At 39.3% G+C, this 16,218-nt stretch overlaps 1 protein-coding gene across 4 annotated transcripts in view; it reads left to right on the top strand.

Moving 5' to 3' along the window:
• The window catches only part of LOC131683961 (uncharacterized), an 86,844-nt gene that overhangs the window by 23,758 nt on the left and 46,868 nt on the right, over nt 1-16,218 (top strand). For all 4 annotated transcript variants that reach the window (XM_058966384.1, XM_058966382.1, XM_058966385.1 and 1 more), the window contains one exon: nt 11,559-13,492. In XM_058966384.1, coding sequence (XP_058822367.1) covers nt 12,045-13,492 — 1,448 coding nt within the window. In that variant the 5' untranslated portion in view covers nt 11,559-12,044. The remainder of the gene's footprint in view (nt 1-11,558; nt 13,493-16,218) is intronic.

The following is a 16,218-nucleotide window of genomic DNA, read 5'->3' on the forward strand; positions in this document are numbered from 1 at the left end:
ATCCGCATTTCAATTTTCTTATCTTTTGTTTCTCTTTTCCTTTAAATTACCGAAAAGCCCTACAAAATCGATACAGTAGAACTTTGCCGTACTCGAAACTTAGTACCATATTGGCCTATTGTTTGAAAGTGATTCGATGTTTAACCTGTATTGGAAGCCGCACTATTTTGTAATTTTATCATGCTAAAGATCTTTTTTCAACGAGATACGGGGGCAAAATATTGAGTGCGGTGTATCAAACGATCATAGTAGCCCAGAAAACGTTCCGTTAATTTCTATTTCAATATTTTAGCAAAAAATATTATTGATTATCCGTAGGATCTCGTGCACGTGACTTTCTGTTGAGAGTGGAGACCTTCTTTCGTGGTGGGGATACAGTTGACTGCTTGTCTGCTGTATCTTTGGGATTATTTACCTCTCTCATGTCAGACGTCCAGGTCTTCATAGTTAAAGCTGTATTGGTGCCGACGGTCGGATGTTGTATTTTGCTTCTTGCACTTGCGCGTGAGCAACGTCGCCTTTTTATTAACGTCCTCGCCGATAGTGCTAACAGTTGGTTTTGGGATGCTGGATGCTGTTTAGCAGTTGTCATTATGTCCTGAACAACTGTCAAAGATTTGAGAACCGTTTGTAGGTATTTGTATGGAGAACACTGTTTAGATTGGTATATCGTAGATGAGTCGGCAATTCGCTGAGATGCATTCTCGTTTGTATCTGCATCTTTGTATTGCGCAAGGATTGTTCATGGTGTGTCGTCTGATGTTAATACATGCGCGTAGGAATTTGTATCTTATGGGGACATAGCGTGGTTTATTTAATAGTTCCGTGATTTTTAGTTGAATAGTTGATCCGCATTCTCAGCATAAAGAAATTTCTCCAAGCATCAGGTGTAATAAATTCTATTTCTCCGTTTTGCCACATGCATTTTACAATTAGCTTAAAAGGGGTATGTGGTCATGTCACCTTACCTATGTATTGTCATTTTTCATATACGCGAGAATCTTAATCCCTATGCTGTCACGAATGGCAAAACGAATATGTCTGTTCGGTCTGACATGTTGAATGGGATCAGTGTGGCACTGTGCAGGTGATGATCCTGTAGATGGTAAACTACCAAATGCTCCATTGTCACATTTAGAAAATGTTCCGCTTCACGAAAGCTCAGTCGTGTAGAACAATATTCAAAGTCAACGATCGCAGCGTAGGGTCAAATGAACGATCCTAAACCAATTTTACTCATTATGGCAGAAATAAATACGTTTTGGTCTCGAGATAACGGTAGTTGAAGTGAACGACTCGGTTGTAGGTCTAGCTTAGGCAGAAGTACAAATTAGACTGAAGACCAGGTATTGTTATTTTATCTCAGAGGAATATTTATTAAAATGAATGGCATAAAACTGTTCATGTTTTCTGAAACTGTGTTAGCATCGATATTCGTAAGGGTTGGCATTCCAAGCATTAGAAGCGGTTATTTAAATTTATCTTTAGTAATCGCAATTTTGGGTACTGCTAAAAATATTTACTTTTATTTTTTTCCATTTTCTCAAATAAAATTAATTTCCGGTTGAAAACACAGTGTTATACTTAAAGCTGATGACACCGTTACGTCATTAATATTTGGTTTAATTTTGACACACGCAGACACAATAGTCATCATAGCAAGATGATTGAGCAAAATACTACTTCCTATCCAAATCAAAAAATATCCCACGCCGCCTTGCGCCGCCGCCGCCGATCATTTTAGCGAACGGCGTCACGCCGATACGCCGCCGGCCCAAATCACACCAACGCCGCCGATATCGACATTTTTCATCGGCGCACACCTCTAAACAAACATCTTTTTTCATTGCGCAGTTGTGTTGCGTACCCCAGCTCGGTATGGTAGTGTGATAAAAAATCACAGCCACTTTTTCAAAAGCACCATCCAGCTAAGCCGATGGTTTTTCCAGCAGGGATATTGCATGAATTGAATCGTGATGATCTAATAAATCGACTGATATTCTTCTTTTAGAGTTTTGAAAAGGTTTAAATGGATAATCTGGTGGCAAAGCTGAACACAATTTTTCTTACGCATACTACCAAGCCTTGAGGTAACTTGAGCCTTAAGCAGTGTTTTAGTGGGCGCCATTGCCTGTCTCGTCTGCAATTGTAGTGAGTGATTCTGACGGGGAGAGAACTTAGCTCCACAGATCCAGTAGGACAACTCTCGAAAAAAATACTGCGATCATATTATTATGAGATTAAAATAAGCTATTTTGATTATTTTAAGGTTTCAGCATACATACAGCATACATTACTAGGGTGGGTGCTCCTATAGTTGAGGTGTACCAATAGTTGCAGTAGTGGGTTAGACGCCTAACTAAGGTACCAACCATCAACAAATATTTTTTTATCGATTCATCGCACTAAACTTATGCGACAATAAAACTGTTATCCTTGAAATTTGCTCAAATAACTATTGAAAAAAATGATTTTCTTAGAATTTTGAGCTCCCTTGCACCTATAGTTGATGTAGTGTACCTATAGTTGCAAGTCCCATAAGAAAGCAATGGGATTTGCAACAATAGGAACCGAAATTAGCGATTGCACCACTATTGGTACATGTGTTCCTATAGTGGTAAAAGCGGTTTTGAATACATAAATTGGTTATTAAGCCATTTTTATATTTTTCCTATGAAGTAGGGACTGAAAGCTTTCGTTTAATGTATTAACATTGCCCATAGGTCTATTAATCGATTTTTTATCAAAAGTTTTCCTTAAGCATGCGACTATTGGTACATCCAACCTACCAATTAGAAAATTAACAAATGTGATTTACAGTTTTATTCGGTTTGGTTGAACCAGCGATCTTTTCAAAAGGTGATGCAGACAAGTACATGGTCCCATGCTAATTCCCATATAATAATATCCACACCTTAAAGACGATGAGGAAAGTTATCACTATATCAGAAATATCATCAAATAAATCCAACAACAATCTCGACTATTTTCCATTGCAACACCTCTGCCTATGGAAGGATGCACGTTTTTGTCCACTTGCTGTGGTTCTTCCGGTGTTTTTTGAAACTCATTTACTTCTTACTCGCTCACTGTATCCAGTTAGAAGCCTGGTTCGAGCGAGTCATTCGTTAATCATGACCCGTCGTTCTACTTTTCATCGTTGTACACCGCAGCTGAGGGAACTACATTATGTAATTACCTCGCCAATTACATACAGCGGTTCTTAGTAGGAACGTTACTACAGTTAAGCTTGCGTGTCTTCGGGGGGCAGGGGTCCCCCAATAGAGTGAGTGTTATAAGTTATTTTTGTAGTTTGAACGTCGCAATTTCACCGCTCTCACGTATGCGTCACATTGAAGGCCGCAAAACACAGAAATTCGATTATTGCTTCCTTGTCAAATTCTGCTCCAGGCGCTGAGATATAACTTTCTTATCGAAGCACCTAACGTTCCTGCTGCTCACTGCGAGGATGACGACAACGAGGCCTCACTTTCACTTCTTGTCCTTGGTGTTATTTTTTCTCACTTTTCATCCGGCATGTTGGATGCTCTCATCAACCCACATCATTTTATCAGTACCGTCGTAGAAACAAGCTCGAACCCACACATGACGAGAGCCCCTCGCATACTGGGTGTGAGTTTTACAGTGTGGCAATGCAAATGTCACACAACTACTCTGGTAAGACAACTGCGTTTCCCTGGTGTGTTAGTGTTTACTCAAAACGATGAGAGGTGAACAAGGCTTGTTGTTGTGTACCTATATCTACAATCTATACGCGTCGCTTTTTTTCTGTTGACCTCCCTTATGATTGTGGTGCCGCGTTTGTTGAGAGGCGAACGGTCCTGGATATGTATTAAATCTGCTCGCCGAATTGAGCGCGTCTGAAAGCGCAGCACTGGGCAAATAGTTGATACCTTCTTCCTACATGCGTTCATGAATGCCGGGTTTTCGGGCAAACTCATTCGCCGGATTCCAATTGGATTTCGTAGCTGCCTCCCCGCGGCTTTAGGCTAGAGCGCGTGTTCAATGTGCGCTTGACTTTGTTTAACTACATACGAGAAGGAACTATGCGGACCAACTCGTTATCAGGATCATCATGTGCGCGTCGCCGGTTTTCGGTGTTTGTCAACATCGGTTCCGTTGTGTACTTCTATTGAATTGATGGTTCGGTGAAAGTGAACACGCTGAAGAACACATCTACTGGCGACGCTGATCGAGCTGAACAAAAATCAAACGAGCGATGATTTTGAAGTATTGATATAACTAATAATTGAGAATGGAATATGCGGGCAAATGCGCATTAGTGTACATATCCATATTAAATTTGAAAAAGGGCGATTTGTAAACAAACTTTTATTTTGATGATTTCTCTTAATTTACTATAATTTCAAAGCAGAAAACAATTGAAATTACTTCTACGAAGGGTAAAAATTTACATTAACGCATATTTTTTATGAAATTCCACTCTGTAGCAGACTAATGAGCGAAGCAAGTTTGTTTACAAAAAACAGTTTCGCCCTTTTGACGAATTAATATTGATATGTATAGATTGATTGATTTCTAAATATACTATGCTACATTTCATCCTAAGGAGAAAAAAATTGGGTGAACACCAAAATTTCTCACCAGGACGAAAATTTTTGGTAAAACCAGTCTTTGCACTTGAAGAGCACAATGGGGGTGGGCGTAGCGTATTGGTAAATCGATTGCCTTGTACGCAGCGCACCTGGGTTCGAGTCCCGACCCCGCACATAGGGTTAGAAATTTTTCATAAGAGATTTTTCTAACCCGAAGAGGCGAATGACCTAAAGGTTAAAACCTCTATAATCGAAATAAAAAATAAAAAAAAATGAAGGGCACATTTTTTATGGCATTAACATTTTTTTATGGTTCAATATTCCAACGTGTTAAAATGGATGACACTTTTTGTACATTGATAAAACACTGAAATAAAACAATTTTATCAGATCTAAAGGTTTCCAGAATCTATTATTCTAGTTGGACACAAATTATACGAATTTTGGGTACTCGAATTTGAAATACTTTGTATAATACCAATTAACGTCTATTTAACAATGAGTATCTTTCCAGAATTAGTTTAAACAAACATTTGAATGAAAAACATTGACATCACTAACTTAATGTGGGTGAACATGGAGGTTATCAAAGTCACCCCGGAATACGAAAACGGACTTCAACTTGAAATCATTTTTGGAAAAATAGCTGTAAGCGGACAATTTTAGGTAAAACCATCCAATCATGTTCTCCATACATCAGTACATGGTTTAAAAATATTAAACTTGAAAAAAGGGTTGCGTTTAAAAATACGTAATGATTACTTCGAAAATTGATCAATGTCACCCCGGTTTACGGTATCCATTTTAGTGATTGTGTCAAAGTCTGCTCTTGCTTATTTTGTTTGCCGCCGTTTTCCTGGTACCGTTAGTAAATCCAGTACATTGTTCTCGCTGGAGCAGAACAATTGCCGCTGTCAAAGATAAATAGCCTATTCGTTTTTTTCTCCTCCTTCTTACTTCCTTGTACATCTTTAGTACACACAACGCTCTGCCCTTGTGCTCAAATAAACGAGGGCGAAATACAGCCTACTATTAGAATGGAAGTTCCAACAATACCCATCGATTTTTTCTGGGTCATGGATGGTTTATTTTTCGACCTAGAAGAAATCGGTGGATACATTGGAACTTTTTCTAAACTCAGTGCTCGACTGTAACTCAGATAACTCGTATTCTGGCAAGTAAGATACGGATTATAGTGAATGGCCTCGAACATACAAACAAAAATGCTTGCTGTGGGCGCTTTATAAGTGATTTAGACGTCTACATGCCAGCAAAGGCCGTAGAATTTGATGGCGTGGTATTCGAAACGGGTCTGAGGTGCAAAGAACTGTTGAAGCGCGAAGTTGGCTGCACCAGGGATCCCCCACTTCAACAGATTTTCAAAATTTTGTATTTCAAACAATTGCTTTTACAAAAACCGAAGGGGATACATACAGTGGAGACCCGATTATGGTCAGCCCCCGATTTTCTTTACCCCTCTTTTGGGCAGCTTTGCCCCAATTTTGTCATATTCACATGCAAATCCGTTTGGAGCGAGTAAAGGCGCTATAACCTAGGCTTAGGTGTTAATACCTCTGTCACATCCCAAAGACCAAAAGAGTGACATTAACCTTCTTAGCAAAGTCACTCCCAACGATTTATTATATCCCCTTCAAACTGAAACGGTCGGTACGGTTGTCCTCGTTCCTTCCTCCTTTAAGATTCAAAATAACTAAATGAATAATTTAATTGCCGTCTTTTTTGAAACTTCTTTAAACCCAACTCTGCACAGTAGGCCTGGGCGTTTTAATATTTGCGACATATGGAAATATGCTTCAAATATTATTACAGTAATGTTTCGATTATATCACGGTTGCTCTGTATTTTAGCGTGATATATTTGAAGCGTGATATATTCAAAACAAAACAAAAGATTACATTCAAGCATTAATCCATGTATTTCTATAAACAAAAAGTAATAAAAAGTTAAAGTTAGCCAAAAATAATAAATCATAGTAGGGTAATGAGCCTATTTTTGACATGTATCTATTATCATACTACCCATTTGAAGCCACCTTTATTCAACGCATTGGATCAAATGGTGTGGCATCAGCGGATAATTTTTCCCCGCACAGCTTTACTTCACGTATCCCGTACCGTTTCTTAAAATTGTTGAACCACCCAAAACTAAACTTGAAGCAATCTGGCACGTTAAGATTTTGGGAAAATATCTTGAATATTAAAAACAGTGTATTCGAAGGGACTACAATTCAGTTTTCGTTGTTTCAACATCCAAGTAAATAGTCCCATATCCAATCACTGATGTTGTCCTTCCAAAAGAAAAGTATCCACATCCATTCAAGAGAAAATGCATATCTCGGAATACCCACCATATCATTACTATTTTGTTTTGTTCATTATTTTGTTAGATTTTCCTGCAGATAACTAACAATTAAGCGAATGAAAAATAAGTCGTTTTTTTACCCACTACACCAGACACCCTCTTAAGAGCATGTTCAGGAGTGTTACAGTTCTAGATTCAGTTCTATAATATAAAACTGAAAATTTTAACACTATAACTTTGCAGTTCTAAACGTGTTTTAAAATCAGCAACAAATAGAACGGCGTCTTATAACACTTTTAAATTTTAAAACAAAGCTGTTCGAAATTATAAAACAAAACGCTCTGCTGGGGATGTGAATGTTCCAGTTCCAGTTCTACTTTGAAACTCCTGTACAAAATAAAACGCTCCTGAACATGCCCTAGGACACGGCAATTAAGTTACGAAGAATTTAAAACAAAAATTGGAATCAGCCGAAAAATATTTCAGCAATCCTAGTCATTGTAACAACGCTTAAAGTTTCGCACCACGCCCTCCGTCCAAGATGAACAGCGATATAACATTGCTTCTACTGCTTGGACATCTAAAAAAAATTCAGATGCATTCTTAAGAATCTATTTGTTAAGATAAAAGAATAAAAAATAACTAACCTTTTGACCGACCTCATCATGTATAAACCCTTAACGAAATAGTTCGAAACCCAATAATAGGCTCATTACCCTACATGTAAATAAGCAAATCAATTGTAAAACTATCTTAAAAGTGGCAGGACACAATATGTAGCTTAATTGGATCACAACGTAGTGTGTCTTGTCTGTTTTTCAAAAAGCGTGATATAATCGAGACAAAACCGTGATATAATCGACGGTGATATAAACGAGTATTGTTATAAACGCATAGTGATATAATCGAAACATTACTGTATTGACAAGAAAAACGTTACAGAATAACAGCAGTGTTTTCCAGGATGCTTTTCAATACTGGCTGTGTAAGGGTTAGAATAGAATAGAATTCACATGTAAATCCGTTTGATGATTTCTACTAAGTCATTTGAATAAATTCTTGAGCATATTTGTCCTATCTTAAAGTAAAATATAGAAAAATATCTTTATTTTTTAGATTTTGCACAGGGAGACCGGCTTAAGGGGAGAAAGTCCTACAAACAATCAGAAAGAGTTATCAGTGTATGTCTAGGAACTGAGGAGTAGACTTCAACGGTTTAGATTTATTAAAACTAAAGAAAACATACATATGTGATTGTGTCAATGTCACCATTTTGTCAGCCAAGGTGTTGACAGAAACGGGTCCTGACTATAATACTACTTACTGTTTGTACGGTTGTATACCATTCCCCAGAATTCCATGTCCCAGAATGTACCGTTCCTCAGAAAGACATTGTCCAGAATGTACCATTTCCTAGAAAGCCATTATCCAGAATGCTCCGTTCCCCAGAAAATCATACCCCAGAATGCCCCATTCCCCAGAAAAGTTAATGTTCGTAATCATTTTTTTTGTGGTGGAGCCTAAGGTTTGCTCATTACCTAATTCAAGAAACTGATGCGGTGTGGAGCTGCTGAGGTCATGCCGCCGAATGTGGCTACCTCTCGCAAGCAAACCTGTTATCCACGCGTACAACCGGTTTACTCGATCATAGGGATTGGTTCCTTCTTTCCATCATGAGCAGTTTTTTGATCTTGTATTCCAAATAACTTGCACGCAAATTTGTCATATTTTCGTCTGACCGGTTTATTCAAACATAGGTGTTAATTCCTTCTATTGAACTTTCCTGGAATCTATGTTAAAATCGAAATGAATGCTCATTTTGACAAACGGTTTGGTGTGTTTTTAGAGCATTTCTCGACAAACATGTGACAAGCACAGTTCACAACATTTAATGAAAAAGAAAACTTTTCTATTTTGTTTACTATCAACATCTGTAGTTGGAGAGTAACGGTTTGTCCAGAATTTCCGCAAAAAGTGAATTTGTTTGTTGTGATTTATCATTCTTTTGCATTGAAAATGTTTCGTACGCAAATGTACGATCTACCCGAAATACCTTCGGAAGTATTTTCATACCTTATGCCAAATGGTACTTATACCACAGACTAACAGATATAGTACTCGACAACAATTCTTCGCCAATGTTAGCGGTCATTTTGAATATATTTTTAGTTGGGACAGTGATAGTGAAAAAAGTTCCTGGTCTGAGGGATAACTAATGTGTAAATAAGTGGTTAGAAGCGTGTATAGTGTTTGGCAGATCGATATTTTGAAGGAATTAATCATAGTGTTATATTTGTTTGTCTATGCTTATGCTACATGACTTTTAGGTCAGATGGCCAACTACCATATAATGTCTCATATCAGACGATGTTGTGCCAAAAGACTTTACGCCGAACAGGATAGTCTTGCTCAAAAGTTGGGACAATTCTTCAAGTGTAAACTGGGCAGATTCAGTGAACTGCTCATGTTTGAAAGAAGGAATCAATTCCTATGTTTGAGTAATTCGGGTAAGCGAATGGATAACTGGCTTACTTGCGAGGAGCCATCGCTTTCGGCAGCTCATCCTCAGCAACTTAACATCACATCACTTTAATTACTTCGATAATGCACAAAGTTTTGCTTTCACCATATAATCTTACTTACATAACACTGTTTCATTCTTTTAAATCCTAGGAAGGGGCGCTACCACTTCCTATGATTTTTGCTCATTGTCTCTCAAATCACACCTGTATTAGATTCTGCTATTTGTTCTACATGTTTCCTGGACAATAGTTCTTTCTGGAGAAAACACTTCGGTACACTCAGGTTTTTTTTTACGCGGGGGATACGAGCCGCGTAAATGAAAACCGCGTAAATTTCAAAAACCGCGTAAATTTCAAAATCCGCGTAAATGAAAACCGCGTAAATTTCAAAATCCGCGTAAATGAAGACCACTTAAATTTAAGAATCCGCGATAAAGGGGACCTCATTGATGTATACCGCGTAAATTCCAAAATCCGCGTAAATGAAAACCGCGTAAATGTCAAAATCCGCGTAAATGAAAACCGCGTAAATTTCAAAATCCGCGTAAATTTCAAAATCCGCGTAAAAAAAAACCGCGTAAAAAATACCGCGCAAAAAAAAACCGCGTAAAAAAAAACTTGAGTGTATTTTATTTTGTGTGGAATGTGCACGAATCGAAAACGAAGAATGGCGTTTGATGGAAGTGTGAATGAGTACAGTCGTGATTCGTTGGTTGGGCCACAGCCTATGTCCAACTAACGAATTTAATTCGTTAGTTGGACCGACTGACAGACGTCCAAAAGTATCCAAAGGAGACGTTAGTAGTGTAAATGCTTCTGTTCACATCTCTGATTATTTTCAGCTTGATTGTCAAGATGATTTTGGCATAGGATTTTGACATTAAGATACTTTTTAGTCTAGGGATCATTTTTCCCCATCTAGCACCATGCCGTGACATATGCATTCAAGCGACGTCAAGCTATCAATGTCGTGCCGATCCTGTTGTGATTGAACTACTTATTGACTACAACGATCACGCGGTAGGCTTGGGTGGAACGCCAAACTCCTATCAGCAGAAAACAAAGTATTCTTCACATTTCCTTGTCCAAATGAAACTGCTTAGTCCTAGTTTTCCGTTCTAAGTTTATAACTGATTCGCTCTGGAGTACCTATCCGCCTTTCAATTTCATAATTTTCGTTTCTCTTAGTATTAGCAAATACAAACATATTTGTATTTGATATTAGATTTGCGAAAATAAATAACAAAATCGATACAATAATGTTTATATTCATGTGTGCTCTCCATGTTCAATTCTATCGACGAATACTAATCGTTCCTCAAAAACGACGATAATTCAGCAGTGTGCCCGTTCAACGTTCATTATTTTTGAACAAAGTATCAGCAAATTGCACAGAGTTTTGTACGTATCTGTGGGATACGAAAGTTTGGCTGACGTTTCTCAACGTTCCAATATGTAAATTCGTCAATAGCCTTGTTTCGTAACTCATTAATTTTCTCCGCGGAATCAACGCCTTTCGACCTGTCTCGCGCTCTTGTAAATTGTCTTACGAGGGTATAATTGTGCAACGGTCTCTTCCTTTGCTCTGCGATCGACGCCAATAATGTCGATGGCATCCGCGAAGCCAACAAGCATGTGAGATCTAAAGATGCTAGTTTAGATCCCTTGCCAACCAGATCTTATCGCAAATGTTACAGTACTATGTGTATTTTAAATGTTCAATGGGAGGAATAAGAGATTAACGTGCACTGCAAAAGGTGCGCATTTGACGGCCCGCCTGAAAGCAAAAGAGACCCCGCTTGAAAGCAAGAAACTCCCGGAAGAACGGGTGACATTTATATTTTTGAAATTTCGTCTTCTTGATTTGGGTTAGTGCAGCCAATCATTCTGTTACACATCTTTGAGCGCTATGTGGTCAAGATTAGAGCGTACTGCCTGCCTCAAACTATCGTACTTCACAAACAAGTGGGATGTCTTTGAATTGTACCCGTTACGTTATAGAAAACTTTCATCAAAATACTAGATGAATTGAATGCATTCTACACATTAAATATTTTATTTCAAACAAACTTAAATAGCTTAAGCTCAAAAGTGGAATAGTACCTTAACAATCTCTTTATAACTCTTCTTTTTCCAGACTATCAACTCCAGTTCGGATTCTCCCGTCTACAAAAGAAGAAATAGCAGCAACCATTGCGCGAGTTGATTCCGTCCCAGCTGTACATGTGTAAGGTGTTATATCCCTCATCGGCCGGCTTTTTTGTCGGTGCACAAATTGGTGAACAGTGACGAGTGTGTGTGTCGGTGCCCAAGTGGATTATTGCTCATTTCGTTTCGTACCGCACCCGCTTAGTGGTGCGGGAGGAAGAAAAGGAAGAAGTAAACAAGTGATAATTTATAGTCGAAGAAAATATAGAAAAATATGTTCGCCTAAGAGCGGTGTTCGTACTGAGCCGGTCCAATACAAGCAGTGGAAAAGTGGAAAAATAACAACAGCACCACAGGTCTCTGCTATATCGCGCATTGTTGTTTGGGGCAAGTTTTGGCGAAGTTTTGCCGGTCAATGCGCGCGTGCTTTGTGTGCAAGTGAGTTTTCTTTTTTCGTGGGTAATTGAATGAGTGAATGGGACTGGCGCGCGCTGTAGCAAACGTGATTAAAGTACCCGATGCAGTTGACGAGATGGCTCCCGCTCTTACCGAGCCGCTGAGCCAAAGCAAACTCTCGTCATCGGCAACGTCAGGGGCGTCTCCGCGTACCGGAATCGAAACCACTAGCCAGCAGGAAGTACCGAGCAGTGCTAGTACGGATTCCGGAACTGGGACAGCTTCGACAAATCCTAGTGAAACGGATCTCGTTTTAACGGATAGTACGCTTTCTTCCGGAATCGGACAAACGGTGGATGATATTCAGAATAATAACGATAGCGGTGGTCAATTGTTAAAGATTGATTCGGATAGTGGGAAAGATCTCATCGAGCTTGCCCTGGAGCAGCTCCATCGAGATGAAACTGCGGGAACGGTTGCAGAAAGTGCTATAGCGGGCGGTAGCATTCAAAACGAAGTCGAAATTTCTCAAGCTGTCATTGACCAGATTGTGCAAGTGGCATCTACCAGCGAAGAAACAGCCACAGCAAGTGAAGTTCAGAGCGATCTACAGCAGCTGGACTCTCAATCGTCTATCATTTCCAGTTCTAGTACAGCTATGGGTCTGCAAAAAGATTACCTTAAAGACAACCCAGACATGGAGCAGATGCTCGGAGAGTTAGCTTCTACCTCGGATATGGAGTTGCTTCAAGTGTTCAAAAGTCTGGAAGGCAACCCAAGTGGGGATGGACTTTGCGCTGAACTGGCCGGTGGTCTTTCTCTCTTCAACGATGTGGATGTTAACATTTATGAAGAAGTTGCTCAAGCAACCCCTCCCAACAAAGATCATGAACGACTGGAAATGCACGCCGAGATCGTCAAACGGCAATCTCAAATGCAGCGAAAGTATGATTTTCTCATTAGACGACTCAACAAGCTGCAAGCTCGCTATATGGGTCAACACGTGAGCGAAGAAATCGCCGGCCTGTTCGAATACTCTCAGCGCTACTGGAAGAAGAAAGATAAAGAACATGCCAAAGGACACGCCGCAGGAGTATCCACAGTATCGCCGACTTCTCTCATTCCGGACATCATCCCGTATCAGCCTCCTCCGCCTTCATCAGATAAGCTGAAGCCAATTTCGGCTAACGCAATGAAGACTTTCGCCAAGCGGCTTGAAGGAATCGCTACCACCCAGTGTTCGACACAAACAAGACGAATTTACAGCAACCGGTATTTTCAAGGAACCGCGAGCGGCTCGACGATTGAGGGCGGCAGTGGGACATCTTCGTCCTCACAAACGACCTCAATTCCGAAATTCGACGATACGGTGATTGATCAATTGGAACTGACGGCTGGTCTGTTACATTCGGAGCTTCACCAAGTACAGAATACAATCGATTCGGAAGCAACGGTCAGCAGCTCCGGTGGTGAATCAGCGGACGAAATGGTTATGTATAACAACGTCAATCAGCAACCGTTGACAATGTAAGTAGTTAATAGACATTATTTTCTTTATAGCCTCTTCGTTATCAGAAAAATGCAAATCAGTTAGTGGCAAAAATTGAGCAGATTAAACTTCTTTCATTCTATTGCATCATCTCACTCTAGTCTGGCAGACTAGGATAAATTGTCAAAATGAGAGCGTACAATTCTGTATCAGGGAAACTTTTATCATCACGTGCATGGCATCTTCTCCGATCAGCATAACAGTCGCTGTATGATGACGCAACCTACCGTTAGAGCTCACTGGAAGTACCTAACAATTGTACCTACATATTATGTTGTGAATCGACCGACTTCGCAAGTCTCACTTGACGTTGCGAAATAGTTAGTATGCTGCGGTTTCCTTCATTCGGGCAACGAAACTCGAAGGAAATCGTTTGCAATACGTTTTCCTCCGTTCATCAGCTCCTCACAGTACATACACCAATACTATTGCATTTGATGGCACCCGTTCGAATTGGAAAACGGGGAGGGAGCGGGGTTTCTTTCGTATGCTGGTGTTCGTGTCTACTGTTGTTTTTCTTTCTACCTCTGGGAAGCCAAGCACAGACCTTGAACTGAACCAGGCAAGAGCCAAACAACAGCAGAAGAGACATATGCTTGCGGAGAACCGGCACTTTTCGTTAGGTGGAAACAGGGTGCTTTATGTAGGACTGGTCTGTGGTATTACAGATTCGTGTCCGTTCATGGCAGAACACGAGACAGTTGTAAAATTACGGCATGGGTAACATGTTTGCTAAATAAAACTTCTTGTTTTTTGCAGCTGTTGAAGCGAAACAATTATTAATAATTTGGTAATTTCATTAACTTTGGCAACTTAGAGCCGGCGTAATTAGTTCATATACTGTAACCCGCTCTAATTATGCGCTGCATCTTATACTGTGAATCTTGTGCATATGAACGTGCCACTTCGAAATAGTCTCAACAGGTCCAAGGTATGATTATGTTGACAGTTTGCCACAAATCGCGCACTGAAAACGCAAACTCATACTCTAAAATGCTCTGTTTCCGCGTATTGGCTACCGCCTAGCACATACGTTAAAAATGTTTGAATTCAAACAGTTTAGCCTTTCTCATATAAAGAAAGGCTATGCAATCACTGTAAAAATCGACTTATTAACCGAGGCCCGGAGGGCCGAATGTCATACACCATTCGATTCATTTCGTCGAGATCGGCAAATGTCTGTGTGTGTATGTGTGTGTCATTTAAACTCACACAATTTTCTCAGAGATGGCTGAACCGATTTTCGCAAAGTTAAATTCATCTGAAAGGTATAAAACTCCCATAAGCTGCTATTGAATTTTTAGTTGATCCGACTTCCGTTTCCGGAGCTACGAGTTGAAGAGTGCGGTCACACAGCAAATTCCCATATAAACTGGTACCACCATGATGTTCAAACGATGTAAAACATATTAAAATAGATGTAACATTACTCTAGTTTGCGGGTCTGGGTCACTAATGATCAATCAAAGCAGCTTTGACCACATTGGCCACCTATGACGGTTCATGACGCCCCCCGGGAACCCACCAAATTCCTAAGCTAATATCACACCCATTGGCCAACGAATTCTCTACCGATTTTTACAAACTTAATTTCAAATGAAAGATACAGTAATACCATTGACTGCTGCTGAATTTCATTCGGTTCTGACTCTTGCTTCCGGAGTTACAGGGGTGTTAGTAAGGATACACTGGAATTTCCCATATAAATCGGTCACCAAATTACTTCTAATCGCAGATCTAGATCACTGATTGCCAATTAAACATTCTTTGAATATATTGTCCACTACCGACGATTCCGGGCATATTCCACAATTAAAGTCACATCGGTTCTTCGGTGATGACTGAACCGATTTTCTCAAACCAAGTCTCAAATGATAGGCAAAATATGCAGTTGAGTATTGCGTCGCACAGAGGAGTAACTGGGGTCGAATCCTGGACAAAACTATTTATTGCGGCTATTGCTGTTATTATGCCTTAATATGAACTAAAAATAAAAAATAACTAGTTTTTGGGACAATTTGGCATCTATCAACCTACCAGTGCAAAGGTCATTTTTCTAGATCCTCCCGAATACTAGTATTTTTGAGGTCATCTTTGTGAATACATTTGTTTTTCCCGATGCATGAACAGTTGGTCAGTGGAAAAAGGAGAAAAAAGGGATACCTGTGCACATCTTCATAGATATACATTTTGCCAAACATGGTATTTGGCCCTACAGCATTTTGGTGTACCTCAAACTAGTGGAAATATTAATATTTTCAAATCGCTTGGAATTTGTGGATCGGAAAAGATCGGAAGAGATTGAATGTTTTTTGGATAGCCAGAATCTTGTTTTGTAATCTTGTTTCAGCAACTTTGCCGGATCTTGCCGTATAATGTAACTTTTTTATCAAATTTGGAATAAAAAGTTTAAAAAGGGTGTTTCTAAAGCTGGTCCAATACACAGAAACACTACTATTTTCGATTATTTTTAAGCTAAGATTACACATTAGTTGTGTTCAATTACGTTTGTTATAATATTGTTTTATTTAATACAGTCATCTTCATTAGAAAGCGATTTTGCTAAATATGTAATAAAAAATGATTAAAAATCCCTTAAAATATCACCATTTTTCATCCATGCAAAAAATATTTAGCCATTTTTGGCAAGCTCTTTATTTTGCCACAATATGCAGTATGCTTTTAGGTATCTAAAAAAAAATAT

Source organism: Topomyia yanbarensis, chromosome 2 (genome assembly GCF_030247195.1).
Source record: "Topomyia yanbarensis strain Yona2022 chromosome 2, ASM3024719v1, whole genome shotgun sequence".
NCBI lineage: Eukaryota > Metazoa > Arthropoda > Insecta > Diptera > Culicidae > Topomyia > Topomyia yanbarensis.